Source organism: Scomber scombrus, chromosome 9 (assembly GCF_963691925.1).
Source record: "Scomber scombrus chromosome 9, fScoSco1.1, whole genome shotgun sequence".
Classification (NCBI taxonomy): domain Eukaryota; kingdom Metazoa; phylum Chordata; class Actinopteri; order Scombriformes; family Scombridae; genus Scomber; species Scomber scombrus.
Window position 1 is genome coordinate 5,009,676 of NC_084978.1, and position 21,989 is coordinate 5,031,664.

General features: G+C 37.3%; 1 protein-coding gene across 1 annotated transcript; it reads right to left on the bottom strand.

Annotated features, from left to right (window-relative positions):
• Positions 1-2,723: 2,723 nt before the first annotated feature.
• Positions 2,724-21,130, bottom strand: LOC133986000 (probable carboxypeptidase X1). The gene is made up of 14 exons (XM_062425761.1): positions 20,873-21,130; positions 14,131-14,240; positions 13,901-14,040; positions 13,266-13,350; positions 11,483-11,645; positions 11,301-11,392; positions 9,680-9,803; positions 7,615-7,811; positions 7,339-7,518; positions 5,627-5,824; positions 5,436-5,532; positions 4,400-4,539; positions 3,932-4,034; positions 2,724-3,524 (listed from the first exon to the last, which is right to left on the bottom strand). Exons 1-14 carry the CDS (start codon positions 21,123-21,125, stop codon positions 3,217-3,219), a joined length of 2,190 nt encoding a protein of 729 aa, XP_062281745.1. The 5' UTR covers positions 21,126-21,130; the 3' UTR covers positions 2,724-3,216.
• Positions 21,131-21,989: the final 859 nt, after the last annotated feature.

The following is a 21,989-nucleotide window of genomic DNA, read 5'->3' on the forward strand; positions in this document are numbered from 1 at the left end:
ACCCACTGACCTGCATTCATGTTGTGTTTGTTCATTTGTTGATTTTATGATGTTACTTGCATCTTTTCCCACTTTATTGTTGGGTTCACATCTCTAGGTTGACTATAGTTGGGATATAAAACAACTCAAATCTGGGTGGCAAAGTACAACCCCAATTCCAATGAAGTTGGGACGTTGTGTAAAACGTAAATAAAAATAGAATACAATGATTTGCAAATCCTTTTCAACCCATATTCAATTGAATACACTACAAAGACAAGATATTTAATGTTCAAACTGATAAACTTAATTGTTTTTTTTCAAATATTCACTCATTTTGAATTTGATGCCTGCAACACGTTCCAGAAAAGCTGGGACAGGGTCATGTTTACCACTGTGTTACATCACCTTTCCTTTTAACAACACTCAATAAGCATTTGGGAACTGAGGACACTAATTGTTGAAGCTTTGTAGGTGGAATTCTTTCCCATTCTTCCTTGATGTACAACTTCAGTTGCTCAACAGTCCGGGGTCTCCGTTGTCGTATTTTGCGCTTCATAATGCGCCACACATTTTCAATGGTAGACAAGTCAGGACTGCAGGCAGGCCAGTGTAGTACCCGCACTCTTTTACTACGAAGCCACGCTGTTGTAACACGTGCAGAATGTGGCTTGGCATTGTCTTGCTGAAATAAGCAGGGACGGCCCTGAAAAAGACGTTGTTTGGATGGCAGCATATGTTGCTCCAAAACCTGTATGTACCGTTTAGCATTAATGGTGCCTTCCCAGATGTGCAAGTTACCCATGCCATGGGCACTAACACACCCCCATACAATCACAGATGGTGGCTTTTGAACTTTGCGCTGATAACAATCTGGATGGTCCTTTTCCTCTTTGGCCCGGAGGACACGATGTCCATAATTTCCAAAAACAATTTGAAATGTGGACTCGTCAGACCACAGCACACTTTTCCACTTTGCGTCAGTCCATCTCAGATGAGCTCGGTCCCAGAGAAGCCGGCGGCGTTTCTGGGTGTTGTTGATATATGGTTTTCGCTTTGCATGGTAGAGTTTTAACTTGCACTTGTAGATGTAGTGACGAACTGTGTTAACTGACAATGGTTTTCTGAAGTGTTCCTGAGCCCATGTGGTAATATCCTTTACACATTGATGTCGCTTTTTAATGCAGTGCCGCCTGAGGGATCGAAGGTCACGGGCATTCAATGTTGGTTTTCGGCCTTGCCGCTTACGTGCAGAGATTTCTCCAGATTCTCTGCATCTTTTGATGATATTATGGACCGTAGATGATGAAATCCCTAAATTCCTTGCAATTGTACGTTGAGAAACGTTGTTCTTAAACTGTTGGCCTATTTGCTCACACAGTTGTTCACAAAGTGGTGAAGCGCGCCCCATCCTTGCTTGTGAATGACTGAGCCTTCCGGGGATGCTCCTTTTATACCCAATCATGACACTCACCTGTTTCCAATTAACCTGTTCACCTGTGGAATGTTCCAAACAGGTGTTTTTTGAGCATCATAAATTTGAGCCTCAACTTTCCCAGTCTTTTGTTGCCCCTGTCCCAGCATTTTTGGAACATGTTGCAGGCATCAAATTCAAAATGAGTGAATATTTGCAAAAAAAACATTAAGTTTATCAGTTTGAACATTAAATATATTGTATTTGTAGTGTATTCAATTGAATATGGGTTGAAAAGGATTTGCAAATCATTGAATTCTATTTTTATTTACATTTTACACAATGTCCCAACTTCATTGGAATTGGGGTTGTATAAAACCTCATATGTGATGTGTTTTCTTACATTTCGTATCCTAACAACAAAAAATCAGACTATAATAAGTTATTTTTTTACCAGATCCAACCATTTTTGTGTTCAAATCTTGACCAAAGACTTTCTCTAAGCAGGCAGTTGTTTTAAAAAGAGTAAATATTTCACTGTGCAAGTATGCTGCTGTCATAGAAAAGCTTTAAAATGAATGAATGAAGATGAATTAATGTACTTGAGGAACCCTGGAAGTAAATCAGGTGTTTTTGGGGAGATTGGGAGACGATACAGTGGATTCACTCAGGTCATCTGTGTACCTGCTGGGTGCAGCAACAAACAGCAAACATTATCACTAAATAATACTTTGGAATTGTTGTTTTTGTGTGACCTTATTTAAGCATTACTACATTTATTATACATGTTTATTCCAATATGTGTTTTCACTTTATGTTTGAAAAGGGAGTGCTATTTATCTTTCTTCTCTTGGCTGTTTGGTTTAGCTTTGTGTGTTTTATGCTTTAGTTAAATGTCACAAAATACTGTTTGCTTTGGGGAAAGTCTGTGCATGGTCACTGCTGCACATAAACTACACAATGTAAACATATTTCATTTCATATATAAAGATTTCTTGTGGGTCAACAGATTCTTTTATTGTACTTGCATAAACTGAACATGTAATCTTGGTGATAGAACAATCAAATCTGAAACATGTAATATGACTTTATATATATACATATTTTATATGGCTGTGTTTGTATCCAAAGTCTAATATCATATTCCTCTGTGTGGCAGACCTCTGCTGTCCAAAAACTATTAAAATCACTTCACTGAGCCATACTGTTGCCCTGGGAGACATGTTCCAGTGTTAATACTGAAGTTCTAGTATCTGTTTACTCTTTGGAGCTTTTTCTGTGGGTGAAGAATCACCCAGTGCAACATTGTCACTCATTTACTTATTTTTAATATTTTTTGGACAAAAATGGAGATATGCCACACAGAGGAATAACATATCAGGCTTTGGATTAACACACAATACTTGTAAGAAGATTAAATTCATTGTTCGTTTGGCTCTTCACATGAGATTTGTCGACAATAAGACAATTAAAGAAAATTTGCCGTCCTTTAACAGCAACCGTAAGCTGCTTCCTCAGTCGCTCTGCTGCTCCACAGCAGAGGATGAAACTGTTCATAACTCAGATGTGTTTACAGGTGTAAAAACAATGTGATGCTGAAAACACACATGGTGCCCAGCTGTCTTGTCCCGGTTAAATAACAGCTTTAAAAAAAGAAAAAAATGACATTGAACTCCAGTGAAGAAGAGCTGTCTCTGAATCCAGCGTGAACTGAACTAAGTCCTGCTTTGTTCTCAGATTATCCTCCATCATCATTATCATCATCATCATCATCATCATCATCATCATCATCATCATCATCATCATCATCATCATCATCATCATCACACCCTCTTTGCTTCTCTGGCAGCAGCAGCAGCACGCCTCTGGTTGAGGGCCTTGGTGGTGACACGGAGTTTACGGAGGCGTAGCTGGCGCAGTCGGAGCTGCAGGTCTTTGGGGAGTTTCCCCCCCTTTGCCAAAATGTCTTTTAGCCTCTGCTTGGGCACCTTGGTGAGGCGGAAGTCACAGATGGTTGGGTAGTGGTCGTACCTGACGTGGCAGGTACGGGAGGAGGGGAAGTAGCCCTGTGCGCTGGCCGTTACCCGGTACTCACCAGGGTTCAGCAGACGCCAGTAGTCACCATCAGTCACTGCAGAAAGAAATGGTGGAGGATGACTATTGGGGAAACTCAGGATATGATGAAAACAAATAATTGAATTGCCATGTAATGTAATGGTGTTATATTATATGGTAAGATCGAAGTATATCCCTCAAAATCCATTGGCTTTTGTACTGTTAAAACACTTAATTCAACTTATTTATACACTACATTTCTTCTTTTTCATATAGAAGTTTGCCATGGAGTGCATGAATCAAATTAGCTTTATTAGCCAACTTTAAAGTGTTTATTTTGGATGAAAATTGAGCAAGAGGAGTCAATATAAAACTACATTTAACACAAACTATACATTTGTTACAACATACAAAAATCTTTCTTTATGTTTTCCAACCAAAGACTTTATTAATTCATATATTATGTGAGATGTAAGACTGTACCTGATCTGATATGATGATCAATATCATCAACCTTGATGATGGCATCAGGGATACCAGCTTCTGTGTCTTTATCCCGAACCACGCCTTTAATTCCTCGGTGGACCTAAAAATAAAACGTTACGGAAAAGAACTTTTAGCTGTTTTATTGGGGATGTGGATATAAAGCATAAAATTGCGGGTAAATAAATCACAAATAAGATATATTGTAATGTAATATCGTATTGTCATTTTGCTGGTTGATGTAGTATCCCTCTGTTTATTTGCCTAATAATTGGTTACATGGATTTTCTCTCCACCTTACATGTTTCATATGTGTGGAGACTCTATAAGACGAATTGCAATGTTACTCAAAAGAGTGTTTTAAGATATAAGGATTAACCAGAAAAAGATTAAAAACAATCAAGTTTAAATTGGGGTTAAAGATGAAAAGCAAAATCAAAACCAAGATGTAAACAGTAGCGTCCAGACCTGCTCCATGTAAATCAGCAGAGACTCTCTGTTGTTCTCCCACTCGATAGGAAGCTCGATGGCATGAGGAAATTTATCACAGGACAACTCCACCGTTATCTCGAAGCAGTTGGTATGCAGGTAACTGAAATCATTCATACCTGCAAAGACGGACAACATACAGACATTAAATCTGTCCATTTCTGCACATTAACACAGGACATTTTCATCATATTTCCGTTAGACTGCAGTTAAAGTGTCATCAATCAACCAGGTAATGAAAATACTAATATACTATTTATTTTTTTAAAGTCTTTTTGTAATACTTCCATTCATCTACCTGCTTCTTAAAGTCTCTTATTTACTTTTAATATGAATATTTTGCACAATTTTCTTTTTCACAGAAACAAGGGCTGTTTAAAAATGGAAAAAATACCATTAGCTGAAGTCAATATTTATGATGGATTATACACGTTTACTGTAGGTCAGCCTTGAAATATGAATTAACATAATTCATTTATTAAAATTACGAAGGTGTCAAATATAATAGCTCATTACAGAGCATTAATCCAACTAATCTGTGAGGTTTTCAGCGTGACTGACAACAACTATTAACAGCAGAATCTTAAAACCAATTAATAACACTTTTTTTAATGCATTATTAAAGCTAAACAGTAACTTTTACTTAAATGTGCTAAAGTCAAATCATGTCTCTTACCTCTCTGTCTTTTTAGGGGTCAAGAGTGAAAAACTAGACTGAATTATTTCTAAAAATGTAATAACTAATATGGAACACACAAAAAGAGGGATAACAATAAAGTATAATAATCATGTATAATAACACATTTTACTTACAAGAATATGTTGATCGACAGTAAGATACACCAATTAATTCATATTTAAGCCTCATTGAAAGAGTAGGGATGACACATACCAAATCTCACCTCCATCAATAGATATAATAATGGTATAGTAATTTCAAAACTGTATATATCTGAGCTTTAAGTTAAAATTAGATCCAATTAAGTTAACTTTAAAAAACCACACACATTCTTACTTCCTGGTACGTTGTGCCAGTCGGCTCCATTGATGATGTTGTTGTATCTGAGGAAGTCCTTGTTGTGGCAGGGCCGCCGGTCTGGGTTGGACATCACCTGGTTACATGACATTACAACAACATGTTAAGTTGGTAGTGAAGCCAGTTTCTTTCCTGAAGATCAGTGTTTGAAAAGGACGAGGAATACGAACCTGATTGGTGCTGGCATACGCTGTGGCCAACCAGCGGAAGAAGCTCTCATCAGGAGTGGGTGTGTGTTCGCGAGGCGCCCAGTCCCGAGTCATGTCGTACGGGTACGTGACCACCAGCTCGCCACCGTGGAGGTTGGCACTTAAAACAAACGGGATGTTCTGCATCCAGTTGATGACAGCTCGAGTTTCTGGCGCCACCTAGTGATGGAGATTTAGACAAAAGGAATACAGTAGCAGAGGACAGATTACACAACTTTCTAAAAAGGTGCATTATGTTCCCAAAGTTTTATTTCCATATTTAAAGCTACATGGGCTTTGTGAGATAATCCATTTAGAGATTATGGCAGAAAGCAGCTGTACTTCCATCTAATTGTCACAAATTAATTTTGAGCAAACTTTTGAAATGCCACATAAAAGGAAAAAAACAAAAAAATTAGGCATGTTTCCACCAACTGGTTTGGAGCGAATAAATTATGCTAAACTAGGCAATTAAACATTGTTTCACTAGATGTGGCTATATTATGCGTGGCTATAATAAACAGAGTAGAAGAAATAGTGGTTGTGAGCCTGAAACAAAACCAGCCGTTTTCGGCCATCTATGAGGAAATAATGGAGAGAGGTCTTTAGGAAACTGTTTCAACTGTTCTTTCATCTTCATGCTGTTGTTACTTCTATCAGCCATGTTTTCGTGAATTGTAGAAATATCTAAGAAAACGCTGACAGCAGAAACAGCTGATCAGTCATGTGAGTTAAAAGTTTGCAGAACTTATTCAGCAAAGGTAATTTCAGCTTCTATTTAAGGCATTAACTCTGTTGAAAAAGGCAAAAAAAACCTCAAGTTTGAAAACTTTTTTGCAAAATTGAGGGCTTTTTTTTCTTTGAATTTTGCCGTTTCTATCCACCTTTTCTTATGCGATACTTTAAAATGAGCATTAAACACACTGCTTGAAACACAGGTAGTAACCCTGTATTGAAAACAACACATCGTCTGCACCCATGTCTGTTTTATGTGAGGCCACTGGAGGGCGCCAGAGTTACACTTTTAAAATTCTGCACATAGTGGCTTTAATGCAACATGAGACATCATTTATTGGTAACATTTAAAGTCACCCTATTAGGCATTAATAAGCAGTATATAATCTTTTAATAAATTGTTTAACACACTATAATGTAGTTGTTAGCAGCTTTAACTGTTTATAAATGACTATGACCCCTCCTGTGAGCATCCTAAACTAGATAACGGTATATGAACAGACAGTGAATGTCAACATAGTAAAATCCAGTTGTAATAGTTTATACACTGCTTATAACACCGTATAAGCTGTAGACATATACTAAGAAAGTTATCAGTATGTTTAGTACCGTTGTTTCTCTGCAATAGTAAAAATAAAGGTAGATGTTCTCAAATTTGACTTGAGACTGATTCTATTTCTTACAAGCTGTTCCTTGTTGCAAAATAATGTTTATGACAAACTGAAACAGATAACCACATAAACAATTATTTACAGCTATGCTGCCTTTACACTGTTGTCATCAAATATGGCAGCACTCCTTAGAAACATAACTGAATATAGAGGTAAAGAGGCAGGAATGGAGATTTTTGACTTTTATAAATAGAAAAATACTGCAAGGAGAAGGAAATGAGAGAGATTTGGAGCTTATTTTCAACACCCTTCTTTCCAAAAATGCAGCATGTGTATTTAAAAACTTACAAAGGCATCCTCTGAGGTGTATTGCTCAGGGATGGGAAAGTAGTGGTTGATGAGTTTGGAGCGGTCCGTCTCCAGCTCGATGGCGGTCCACATCCCTGAATTTAGGTCAGCAAAATTGTGGTTCAAGTCAATCCCTTCATAGGTGTAACGTCCAGCGGCCCAACCTGCCATCTCCGAGCCCTGAATAAATGAAGAAGGATGGAGCCTGTGCAGTGAGTCTGAGTATTATTCATCTATAAAACATCATTTAAATGGATTAAATGCAGTTCAAGGTACCTTTTTAAAGGCCAACTCATATCCATCAGGGTTCATGGAGGGCAGAAGGTGGATACGAGTCTCTTTGATCAGGTGGACGATGCGCTGGTTGCCTGCTTTGTACTCTTGGCACATGTACTGCATCAGATTGAGCAGGATCTCCTTCCCCACTACCTCGTTCCCATGCATCCCTGCGACATACCGAAACTCTGGTTCTCCTGCAGGGGACGCCAACACACAAACACAAGGTCTGAAATACTGAACCATTTAACCCTTACACACTGTTTATATTTGAGCATTTCACAGTATTACTTCATAATTAGTCTATATACATAATTTTGGGGCCACAAATCATCATCAGTCTTTAATAAATTGGTGATTTATCCTTTATAAAGCTTTCAGAGAGCAGAGAGAGTTTATTCTTTATTGGTCCAATGTTAATTAACACAGGAGAACATAACAATTTCAATTAATTATATTAAATATGAGGATTTTTTAGGATTAAGTTATCCTATTTCTGGCTAAAATAAAACGTTTTTAAGGTGTTTTTTGCTCCTCTTAAATGTAAAAATAGGTAAAATTAGAGCCTGAACAGTATGTAAAGGTTAATATTTAGCTTTTACTTTTGCTGTTGCTGATGTACAATGTCTAAAAGTGGCCAAATGAGTTAATACAGATAGAATAAAGTCTATCCAATTATTTTTAAAATCAAGGCAGAGCAAGAAGGACCACATAAGGCTCCTAACTCCAACAGCTGATAATTACAGTATCACATAATCACTCCAACACATCAAAAATCAATCAGATGCAGTTAAGGATGAAGAATATCCTTGAAACTTTCTGTGTTTTCAAAATACGGCTGCATGAAAGCAATGAAAGACCTGGAGGTTTCTGTTTGGTACACGTACATTTCACTGACAGGCAGCTCATAAATCTCACACATCCTCCTCAAAGCTGTTTAGGAGGAGTTTTTAGTTCACTCTCCTGCTAATGCAACGCTGCACACTTGAGATGAGTTTCTTACATAGTGAGTGAGTGAGTTGGCTGATTTAAATAATAGCATATAATCAATCGGCAAGCATGCATGTTAGGATATGTAACCCCTATTAACTTCTATTTATTTAGAAGATTTTAGTTTGAAAAGGTTGGGGAGCTAAAAATAAAAAAGTTAAACTGTGGAAAGGGAAGGAAGAGACAGGGTGGGAAATGTTAACTACTTTGAAGCCAATTGGCATTTTCCTACTGTGATGACTGAGATGGCAAATACCATTAAAAAAAACTGAAACCTCAGCCAGAGAAACTAAGAGAGCACCAAACCAACAGTGCTCTCTGGAAAAATACTTTGAGGTAGACATAACAATTAGTTCAATCAGGAGAAGAGTGGAGGGAAAAACTGATTTAAAGGGGAAAAAATCTGCAAATGATCTGCAGCTTCATTAAAAAACACAAGAGATTTACTGATAGATTATTGTTTAAACACTTGTTATCTTTTATAATCACAATAAGGATTACATTACCACACATTCACACGGCCAACTGAGCAATCACTATCTTCCACTCTCCCTCCCTCCCTCCCTCCATCCCACTCTCCCTCCCTCCCTCCCTGGTATCCGTGCTGCCTTCACTGCCATGTGCTTTTGGCGGGCAAACCTCTCCGCTCTGCTGCCATGTGGGCCGAGCAGAGGAGGCCAAAGAAAACATTTGTACGTCCTCAGAGTAAACGAAGAGGAACTCGGCTCTGCACGGGTCTAATGTTTCACACAGCGCTGGTGTAGTTTGGGACGGACTGGAAAACAGTGGCAGCCATTGTAGGTGTCTCATGTGACCCTCTGACCCCCTAAAGCGGGATCCATCCTTCATTAAAAGAAATGATTCCTCTGTTGTAGCATTTATCACAAATCCTAAGTGATAAATAATGATGCTGATGACAAATTATGGCACATTTTAAAGGTGGGAACTTAAGTTTTTTGCTTTAGGTTGATGAAAATGATTAAACTTTACCAACTGGATCTTCCACACTTTAGAGACAAACCATGATGAAATAGATGAAGATACATTTTACATCTGTGTCTTTAGTGCATCTCACCTAGTTCGTGTTTTCCCGGGTTATCGGAGATCTCCATGACGTAGAGCTTCAGACCCTTGTAGCTCTTCCCGATGCTGTAGATGCGGGTGATGTCAGGACACGCCTCGTTCACTGATTTCATCAACTGTTGAAAAGAAAAGTTATTAAAAACAAGCTGTTGAAAGAAGTGAAACTGTGACTGTCATCTACCAGAAACTGCTCATGTATATTGAGAAAGGAACACATTTAGTAATTTATTAACTGAATCAGTTTAAATGCATCAATAAATCCACATTATTATCACTCATTAAACTTAACTACAGTTTATCTTTATGATGATTTCTTTATGCAGTTGGGACTCATGATTTAGTCCTCTATGCATGCAGACGCTTCAGTATGATGAAGTAAAGCAAACTTAAGACCTACCTTTTTAATTTGGCTTTCAATTGAATTTTATTTATTTATTAATCTGTCTTTTATCTTCTATTTTACCCAGTTTTACTATTTTATTGTTTCTTCTTCATAACCCACCTTTTATGTCTGTTTTACTTCATTACTTTTACTCTTTTACTCCTAACATTTCTGGTTTTACTCACTTTATTCTATTGTGACTTATATTTTATTCTTTTCTTTTATACACGGTCGCCCATAAAGTTGGAATAAATTTGTTTTCAGACACATTACTCTTTTTATTTTCTATTCATACACATCAGTAATCACCTTTGACCAGGTATAATGAGATAGATCAATACAATTTTGAGAATATATACACTTTATCTATCAAGAATAAATCACATTGTCACAATCATTTCATGGAAAGAGGTAAAAAACATTTTATTCCAACTTTATTGGCGGCCGTGTATATTTTTTAATATTTTTATTAATCTACCCTAACCCTGCACAAGAACATAGAGACGCAGGATTGAATCCAAGCAGCGGGGGTTCAAAATATTGTGTTTTTACACATTAAAATAAATAAAAGCCACAAAAACACCTTAAAACTAAAGATTAATAACAAATATGCACATAATTAACCTGTCAAACATTATTATTTGTGCTATTTTATTCTGTTAATCAACATAAAAATACTCTCCCATCTCTTAACCTATGTCACTGTTTAATATTTGTGCACTGATGCTTTAAAAAAAAAGCCTTTTGTCCTCGAGGATTAATTCCTGTGGTGTGGTTAACAAGTGTGTAAACATCATGAATTCACCCTCAAAGTAATGAGTGGAGGAATCAGCGGAGAGAGCAGAGTCTCAGTCAGTGGACAGACGAGTGAGCTGAACAAATGATTAACATGCAATTATTCTTTCATTAACTGCTCGAGTTGTGTTTAAATGCTAAATGAGTTTCCACGTGTGGAATGTGGACCCGTGTTTGTTTCTGTGAGCTGTTCTCTGACCCTCAGATGCCGGGCGGCGTCTCCAAACAGACCAGCTGGTAGTGGCAGCACAGTGAGAACGCTGCCTCCAAAGGAGTGAAACCTCCCATAATATTTGTTTTTTGAAACCAGACCACACACTTTCAGAGCTTTCAAAAACTAGCCGGTCTGTCAAGTTGGAGACAGAGCTTTATTTACACATTTCTTGATGGCAAACGCTTTTCCGTGCAAGCCAAAGAAATGTCATGCATGCTTTACCTTTCTCATCTCCTTGTAGTTGTGGTGTCTGAAATCCAGTTTGTCTCTGGTCTCTGTCGCCTCTGTCTGCCAAGGGTAGATATTATTAGGATCTATAAAAATGAGAAAGGTGTGTGTTACAGTGGCCAAACGTGGTGTAAATAAATGAATATAACAATATACAGCAGCTGGGCCTCTTGTACCTGGGACTGTGCAGCCCAACACCTCTGCTCTCAGGCAGATATCGCCCTGTGTCCCGTTCTCGTACCAGCTCTGTGGGTTGATGCGAATGTAACGCGCTACGGTGGAAGTGTTGAAAAGGGAGAGTACAGGTATCTCTGAATTAACCGGGTTCCCTTCAAACACCTGCAACACAAAGAGATGTAGTGAAATATACTGCATCTTAAGAGTCTTGTGGACAAATGGTTGAAGATGATCATGATTTTTAGCTTCCATTTATGCATCTCTCACTCTCTTTTGCTTTGTTTTTTCCTTCTGAACACTTTTGAATACTTAGAAACACTTTTTTTTTTTAACTCACTACTACTTACTTAAAGTCATCTGGTAAATGCTTACAGTTATATAATGTTGCAGGCTACCAGTCTGGTCCCTGTGGAAAAAACTGTGGCATGATTGACACCTCACGGTCAGCTGTGGCTGTGGCCCACATGCCAGAAAAACCAGTCAAATAAACACATTTAACCAAGAATGTTGTGTTTCCAAACCTGTACTGACATCCTGAATCACCAAAAGCAAAGAGGAGTTTAACCAAAGCATGAAGCCTTTTATAGTCTCCTAACAAAAAGGAGGAACTTAGAAGTGTTCGTTCACTGCAGGATGTAAAAGAAAACATCATTTTTGTGTTTTTCATCATGGCAGCCTATCCCCTTATTTAAATTTTCCTTTACAGGCTTTTGTTGGAATGACGGTAGCAGCTTGTGGAGGAATTAAACTGTAATGACTTTCCCGTTCTTATTTTCCTCCACAAAATGACATTTAGCATCTGCTGCATGAGTTTCAACATGACGCATAAAGGTTCAAATGTAATCAGTTTACAATTAAGACTGCAATTAAATATTACCAAAACCAGTAAAACATGCTGGATAAAGAGCACCATGATGAGTATGATGACGTATCAGTTCACAAATTTTAGTATCAACTACAAGATGATATATTCACTTAAAGCTGGAGGGCGGGACTTTTACATATAAATTAACATTTCTTATGTTCAATCCCTTTTCAAATGACTTCACACAGTGCTGATTAAGTCTATCACCACCAGATTCATCTCTCTGTATTTCGCAGTATACTCACATTTTTAATCTTAATACTGCACATGCTCAATGGGCTAACTTCCTGTTAAGATCTAACTTGAATGAGGATAAAATGATTTAATCGTGCAGCTCTTCAAGACTTTCTAAATGTTATCAGACTGAATGGATGGAAGTCATTGGGTGGCAGTTGTGTGAAGCTCAAAAACGATTTATCCAATGTTTTACAGCTGCAACATGAGCAGTAAGCATGTGTTGAAAGTGTTTTTGTAATTACTCTCACTGCCAGGAGGGGGAGACAAAAGTCCTGCACTCCAGCTTTAAAGCAGCAAAAGTAAAAGTATTTATTAAGCAGAATGGCAACAGACGATAACATAGAGCCCAGTATTGCAATAGATTATTTTTTTAACCTCATATTGGCTTTTATCTTGTTCAACAACATAAGGAATGCTTATTTTATGAGACTTCTGCATTATTATTTGTGATTATTTAAAGCAGCATTTTAATGTAGTTTGTTGAGATAATTATGGCTGTTTTTATAAACTGTTGGATAGTTCATACTCCTGCATAGTCCACAAACCTTTTCTCTAGACTGCGCTGGGTTTATGGAAAAAGCAGCAGCACTTTGAGTTAGAAATGTGAAAATGGGCAAAACAAATAAATGAGAATCAGAGGGGACCTGATGATAATAATGTGTTAAAAAAAAGCAACTTACAGCCTCTTCGGTCCCGTTCATACACGGCTTCCAGACCACCGAGTCGTTACTGAACTGCACCTTGTAGGTATGCACCACGTTCCAACTGTGTGAACAAGACGTATCTAGGTCTTTAGCATATATCTTATCAAATATGATGCACAAAAACTAACAAACAAACAAACAAAAACACTGCAGATGAGCTCGGCTCCAAAACAAGGCATCTACCATTAGAGAAAAAAAAATGCACATATATCCAGGAAGGCAAGCCTGATATTTGTGTATCTTAAAGTGATTGTCCAACCTTTTGTTTTGTTAATATGCATAAGATTTGAAATGAAACAATGCATATGATCTGACCCTGAGTTTTAATATAATATAATAATTGTAACCCAATTTTAGGGGACATAAATTAATTTAAATAATGTCTTTATATTTATAATTTGTCTGCAAATTATTTGCAGTGAGTGAATGTGTTAAGTTTGCGATTTAGACTCTCTCAGGCCTGCAGTGCAGCCTTTCACTTCCATTTTATTGCCACATTTCACTTCTACGTGGGTAAAGACACTAAAGAATAACACTTCAGAGACAGGTTTGAGAGACACATTTTCATTCTGCTCATTCAGATACTGCGCTTGGTGACTTTCGGTACTGACCTCCAAATGGACTGCCGACCCTGCAGAATGACCCCAGTGAAGCGAGTCGGCCGTTGAGCGTCGACCTCCAGCCACTGGTTCTTGTCTCTATACTGAGCACACCAGGCTCCATCATAGATATCTCCATCCTCGATCCCTGACTACGACACACACAGGATAAACACAATGATCATGTTGCCCTTGTAAGTAGTATATTAAACTTTTGGTTTGCTGTCTGTCTCCGTGGTTACCTGGATGTTGAGTCGGCCTCGGTGAGGACCCAGACCTCTGCGCTTGTAGGATGACGCCCTCAGTTGAGTGTCTTTGACCCTCAGTGACTCCAGACCCAGCGGAGGACATTCTGACACAGTCAACAGGTGTTTATTTGCCACATATATGAATATCATCATGTCATATCAGGAAAGGGCAGAGCAATAAAATAAGTGGCTGCAAAGGTTCCAGATGTAAAAGTCAGACTATTAGCGCATTGACATTTAGATGTGCATTAAATCATCTGTTCAATCATCTGCACCCACAATGAAATGCTGTGTTGAAAAGAAAGAGACTGCAAGACTTCTTACAAATCCCAGAGAGCATATAACATCACATCCCTGCACTGCTTTAATGATAGTTTTTAAGCTTTCTTGAATTTGTTTAATATATTCTGTTTTAATCAACCCACTTTGGGATTTTTGATCAAATCTTGAATCAGTTCCACGATCAGAATCAGTGTTTTTTTGCTGATGACAATCAAAACATCATCTCCATAACAACCAGCCAATGAAATGGGTAGCCTACTGTAGCATTTAGTGCTGTTAGACAAACAAAAACTGGTGGGAGGAATAAAATCACAGAATAAAAAAAGTCAAATTTCAAATGCAAACTTCAATTAGAAGAAAGAAACCGTCTGGAACCAGCATCTCCACGTACTTCACTGCTCTGTATAATATCACAGTGTATGCAGGTTTGCACACTACTGTACATGCACTGCAATGACACAAACACACACACACACACACACACGTACATTTATAATATTGGACATATGTACACACACTTGATCTTGTGAGTGAGTAGCTGAGAGATTACAAGATCAACTATCGTGAGTAAAAATGATAAATTAGTCAAGAGAGGAGAAAAAGGTTTGTGTTTCTAGGTTAATGCTATATTATGCACAGGTATTATGTTACACTGAGGGAGATTTGTCACATTTGATCAATGTAACAAATGACAAGCAAGAAAAAACACGAATAAATGAAAATATAATAAGGTTACTGAATGTTGGATAAAGTGACTAAATCTCCGCCCATAATTTATCATTCAAAACACAACATAAAGGATTATTTCAAGGTTTGAAACTTTCACTTAAATCTTAGTTGATTTCCAACACTAATGTTTTCAAATATCAAGCCAAAGAAGCAAGTTTAAATAAAAATAAAAATAAAAAGGAGGGCAAGAAAAAGAGAAATGATGAAGTTTCTTTAAACCTGTCCAGCTTCCTCTGACAGACTCTCGTTGTCTGGAGGGTTCAGCTTGGTTCAAACTTTCTCTTCATGCCAGGAAGCTTTACTGGCTGCTAAAAAAGTCTCACACCAAAGTATAGAAGCAGTGTAAATGAATGCTAAATGTAGGTGGCATTTCCTTTTAAAGACCCTTTCCCCCTCTTGCCTTGTAGTCCTGCAGGATCTCTGCTGAGTCAAAACTGTTGCTCAGCTCTTAAATGTCTCTTTGTAGCTGTTGACCACTGGATTCCTGCCAAACCACAATTTTTCTTTTTGAAACTGTTGAAGTTGAGCCAGAGAAACTTGGCAATCATACAATGATGCCCAGAGGAGAATAACATTCAAGTTTTTTTTTTTGTACACTGAAGCAGTTCATAACCCAGCAGATTATCTGGGTAAATAAATTCCACAAGGAGAGAAAATAAATGATAATTGTTTGTTTTTATCACTCCTGTTGATCTCTGGAAACTCTTCTCCATTTCCTGCTGCCTTCTTTCCTCTCTTTAAAGGACGACTCTATCTGCATTTTTTTCTAAGTTGTTTAAATGGAAACGCCCACTCAGCCATTAGCAGAAAGCAGTGACATGTATTAGAGCACTGATGTATCACCCTCTACATATGCACAGTTCACTAACTGTCTTCCTAACATACTCGCTCTCTGTATGTTAGAGCATGTAAGGTTATCCACATATATTATGATGCAGTCGCAGCGCTGAGTCGGAGTGTGTGAGATGTTTGTTAATGCACCTCATGGAGGGAAAGACAGCTGCTGAAAGCCGGGAGAAGAGAACAGAGCCTGAGCTTCGCAATGAATAACACCCGTTAATCACACTGGATTCTGCTCTGATCCGGAGATGTCTACTGGTGGGAGCAGCAGCAACAGTGACTGCTCCCTCTGTGTGTGTTTGACTACTGGCTTAGCTGAAGTTTTTATACTCGTTTATATGTAGGTACATCATCATGCAGAAACCAACATCAGGTCATGTGGGTAAAAGGTTTTGGAAGGCTTGGGAAAACTGCATTTTGGTGCTTAAACATTCATACTCATATACCAAAACTTGAATTTTTGGATTTTAATGCATATGGAAAGCTACTGAGAAGCTTAAGAGCGATATAAAACCTGAAATAGTTAAATAAAAATAAAAATAATAGACTACCCACTGAAGGAACCACAGGGGTGGAGGTTGGTGGAGGTGGAGGAGTTTTTTTGTTTTTTAACTCATGTTTACATTTTATTTCTGCCTTCCCTTTTTAAATCAAATAATTACACCAAAAATATGATTGTCATTTGTGCCACAAAGGTGATTTGGGCTGTTTTAAAAGGACAACAATCCTGTCTCTTTATCAAGACTATTACTTGTGGATCTTATCTGTGATTACTGACTGAAAGTCTTAATTAAAGTGTCCTGATGCTGTCACTGTCCTGTCTGTATTGTGTTATTTTCTTCTAAGTCTCGAGCCTTCTCTACTCCTCTCCCCTCTGCTTTCCCTCCACACCTGCTCTGCATCAGCCTCGTCAGCCTCCTGTCCGTTCACCTGTTCCCTCGTTAGTTCAGATCGTATTAAAGTCTGGTTGTTTAGTTCAGTCTTTGTTGGATCGTCTGATCTTAAATAGAGATACATTCATCGGTTCCTGCGCCTGCTGTGTCCTTCATTTAGATCCACCTGCTCTGCTCACTGTTACACAAAGAGCCCTTCATTTTTTCCCCAAGCCTACAAAGTCGCTCCTTTATTCATCATCATACCAGCGCTCTGTTTGACTCCGTTATCTGGAGGAAATAGTTCCCTCTGGGTCTCAATCTGCTGGTCCAAAAAACACCAGATTTTTATTCATCAAAATAACATTCATGGCAGACTTTGAAGCAGCTTTTAAGACCTCTATGTTGGATAAAAACAATCTGGAGAAAATACTAATAGAAGAGATAATTGAACAAATATGAAACATTTAAATGATTAATGATAAAAAATGTGTTTGTTTCTTTGCCCACGAGTATTAAAGAATTGTTAAAAGTGATACAGGAAATAACTATATCAGTAAGTACTTGAGTATGATTAATGAGAAATGAATTAGTCTGTGCAAAAGCTGTAGGCATTAAAAGTAAAATGAGGCTCCTTTTAAAAGTAGCTTTGACACCTGCACACAGTTTTTCAGGTACTTTGCACATCTGTCGTTCCTGCATCTCGGAGAAGTTGCCACACTTTTTCTTCTTCTGCGGATTTCAGCGTCTCAGCTGCCTCGTTCTCTTCTTTTTCTTTCTCTAATCCCAGATTGACTCCACGATGTTGAGATCAGGGCTCTGCGGGGGCCAAACCATCTGCCGCAGGACTCTTTGTTCTTGTCGTTGATGAAGATAGTCCTTTTATGACTCTGGCTGTATGTTTGGGGTCATTGTCTTACTGCAGAATAAATTTGGGGCCGATCAGACGCTTCCCTGATGGTAATGCATAATGGATAAGGATCTAAACCTCCAAAGTGCCTCAAACTTTTGCACAGTGCTGTATATATGAATATAAACCCATTTTATTAAGCAATGCTGGCGACAGATAAGAGAAACTACAGATAACACCTTTGACTCAGTATTTACACATTATTCAGTGTTAGTGCTTCCAGTCAACGATTATTTAAAACAGCAGATTAGGTTGATTTTTTATAAAGATTTATAAATACAGTATGTCTCCTATCAGCACTGTGGTGTAGTAGAGGGAACACCCGTCACATCAGAAAAATTAACACTTAATTGTGTTAATTTAGCAAATAGTTTTATGCTTTATTTAATGATACTATTGGTAGGGTTTACCTGGAATAACAATTCAGTGTCTAAAGCAAGTTTAACCCCTTACATACTGTTCATATTCATTAATACATGGTTGATTAATCCTTAATGAAGCTTCCAGAAAGTAAACAAAGTGTATTTCTATTTATTTATGGGGGAAAAAGACATGTTTGAACTTGTACTTTACAAAAATATGCATCAGCTGTACAAAATGTTTTTTAAAAGATGCATTTTGTTTCCATTTTAGTATACTGTGGATCACATTAGGAAAAGTCCAGCTGGTAGAAATGCGTATTTGGTGTTTTTACAGCTCTCAAATGTTAAAAAATGGGTCAAATTTGACTCTGAACAGTATGTAAGGGTTAAATATTAAAAAAAAGTGTTTTTCAGTTGATCTTAAACAAATACCTGGGTCTAAAACTTCATTAGAGAGCACTTGAATTGGTCTGACACAGTAAACCCTGCATGTTTAAAGCATATCAAACTCTTTGCTACTAATATCTGATTGACTGATTGACATACTGTATATATCGAGGCTTTTCCTCATACATACGTGGGACTGTCTCCTTTGTCACTGACTTGTTCCCACTTTTTTTGACCTGAGGTTTCTTAACAACCTTTGGCTTCTTGGCGATGACTTTGGGTTTCTTCAGGACCGTTTTGGGCTTCTTTGTTACCTTAATGCTCCTGATGGATCTCCTTTCTACAAAAACGCAAACTGTTTTATGCAGAGTAACATGCATACCTTATAAATCATGATCAGGACTTTGTAGAAAAAACTGTTTTGCATTCATCTTAACTTTCAAACAAAATAGTTTGACATTTTGGAAAGTATGCTTAGTTGCTAACTTGCAGTTAAATGAGACGCTTTTAACTCTCTGTTAAATATGAAGCTGGTTATCTTAGCTTAGTATAATGACTGGAAACAGCGGGAAACCACAAGCCTGGTTATGTATGATGTTAAAGGGGATGTATCATGCACATTTCAAAGTCTATATTTATATTCTGAGGCTCCACTGGAACATTTTTGCATGATTTATAGTTTATAAAACTCCTTATTTATCTTATACTGGCTCTTTATGGAGACACTCAGATCAGCCTCTGTATAAGACAAGCTGTTTAGCTCGTGTATCTTTAAGGTCCCCCCTCCTGATGATTGGTTAATTTCCTGAAACTGCTCCTTTCGCTGGCTTTGCAGGCTATTGAAAACAAAAAGTTGTGGTATTTTACTTCTTTTTTTTTTGTTTTTTACTCAAAATGGAAACTTCTCAAATAAAATCTGTACAAGTTCGAACCAGAATCTGATCTGAAATATGCAACTGGACAACAGGAACAACTTATGGAACAACATTAGCAACATAGGCTGCTGAAAGGACAGCCATTTGTGGGCATGCATTAATAATGTGATGTCAGTTCGATGAGGAAGAAGAATGAAGCCCAGACTTTTGACTTTCAGGGAGCAGTTTTAAGTTTTCAAGTTTTAGAAGTTCGACTATGTTTAAAATCCAACTTTATAACATTATGACAGAAAATCACGAAAAGCATGTTATGTCCCTTTCAAAAAAATCTGACAACCAGCATCTCTAAAGCTCTCTAAGTAAGTCACTACACCCAGACAGGAAGTAGTCCGATGAGTCTGTTTGTAACATTTGATTTTGTACAGATGAAACAAATAAGATTCAACATATTTACTTCACAATATTATGGTACAGCACCAGGCTTGCTGTTTCACCCTATTTCCACTCTTTATGTTCTTTCTTCCACCTCCAGAGGGCGCTGTAGAGCACAGCAAGTAGCACGGACCAGCTTTCAAACCTAAGACTACATTAATATAAATGATGCTTTGTGTGAGTTTTTGGCAGCAGATATTTGCATCTATTTACATTCAGCTTAATGTATAGATGAATATACAGTAAACATTACACACGTCTGGTTTTTAAAGAGTGGGAGGGGTCTCTTTCTTGCTTTCTTTTTTCTCTGTCCGAGGCATCACATTGAACATCTGGTTTTCATCAGGAGAAAACACAGGGCTACAATGTCTCACTGCTCACAGGGTACAATGTGGAACATCCTCCCCCAACCCTCGGACATTGACTCTCTGACCGCAGATATGCAAACCAGCACAGAGCTTTTTTTTTTACATCATGAGAATCTAAGAAGCTCCGAGAAACCCTGAATGATACTTTGGCTTGAAGTGGAAACCTTAAGTCTGCAACATTAACTGTAAACCAATGAGTCATGAAACCTGATGGTGCTTTATGAGACCTTTGACATATGTGAGTTAGTGAGAAACCTGATGAGTAGTATTCCCAGAACTCCACCAGCTGTGAGTTTGGATTTGTTTTTAAATGATACAAACTTTAAAAAATCACATTTTTCCCCCTCAAAATGTACTTTCTGTGTACTTTGTTCACAGTAAAAGTCAAGAAGAACACATTTACACTCAAAAATGTTACATCATGGTTGTTTCTATTTATGGTCAATTACCATAAAAAGTGCATTTGGCAGATTAGCTCTAATTCCCTCATGAAGATATTTCCATGAAGTTGTAATCCTGTGACAATAAAAGCTATGAATCATGAAAAGAACACTGAACAAATGTTTTAGTATTCATTTGTTCACTATAAAGCCTGTATTTAGATCACTGGAGAGATCAATTAAAGAGATTTAAACTTCTAAAATATAAAAATCAAAGTAAATACTTGATACACACTCACCTAACTCCAAAGGACCTTCTTCTTCTTCTTCTTCTTCTTCTTTGGGAGTTGCTCTGTCTGCTGTGTGATGGTCAGTCGTTGCTGTGGTTTTGGGGGGTTCAGTTGTTGTCTTACTATAAACTCCTGTGGTAGGAACCTTAGTGCTGTTTCCTGTGAGAGTAAAAGCTGCATCTGAATCCACAGTGGTGGAAATGAAAACAAATGATCCACAATGTAGAAATAAAAGCAGAGTGAAGTGCAGAACTCCTGCCATAGTAACTCTTCCTTTCACACTCTTCCCTCTAACACTAAACACTCATTCAACCTCCCTGACCTGCAGCTCTGCAGCGCTGTCAAGACGCCTGAAATGTAGAAGCAACTTCCGGTCACAGAGTTTAAAAATAAAACCCATGTTTTTGACGAGCTTTTTAGTAGTTAGGAAAAGAAGTGTCTAATTAAGAATATGTAAAAAGGAGAGCTGAAACTATTTGTTAATGAAAAGATGAAGTGAGTTTTATCATTGATTTATCACTGCAGTCTTTTTTTCCCAGTAAAAATACCCCAACATTTCTAATGCCAGATTATCAAATGTGAAGCTGCAATGATAAATTGATTAATAGAAAATGTATCAGCAACAATGTTTTTTATGAACTAATAATTTTAGTTATTTTTTTAGGCAGAAATGCTAAATATTTGCAGGTGGCAGCTTCTCAAATATGAGAATTTGAAGCTTTTCTGTCTCATACTTGAAGGAAACTGAATATCAGACTGTGTATTATTATATTATATTATATAATATTATATTATATTATATAAGACCATATCATATTATATTGTATTGTATTGTATTGTATTGTATTGTATTGTATTGTATTGTATTGTATTGTATTGTATTATATTATATTATATTATATTATATTATATAAGACCATATTATATTGATCTGATGTTTGAAGATATCACCATGGACTCATTATACTTGGATTATAACAAGCATTTTTCACTATTGTCACAATTCATTAATTCATTGAGAAAATAATCTACAGATTAATTAATAATGGAAATATCCCCTTGAATGTGAGCATTTACTGCTTTTCTTTGTCATATATATTTAGCAGAAAATTGAAAATATTTTGGT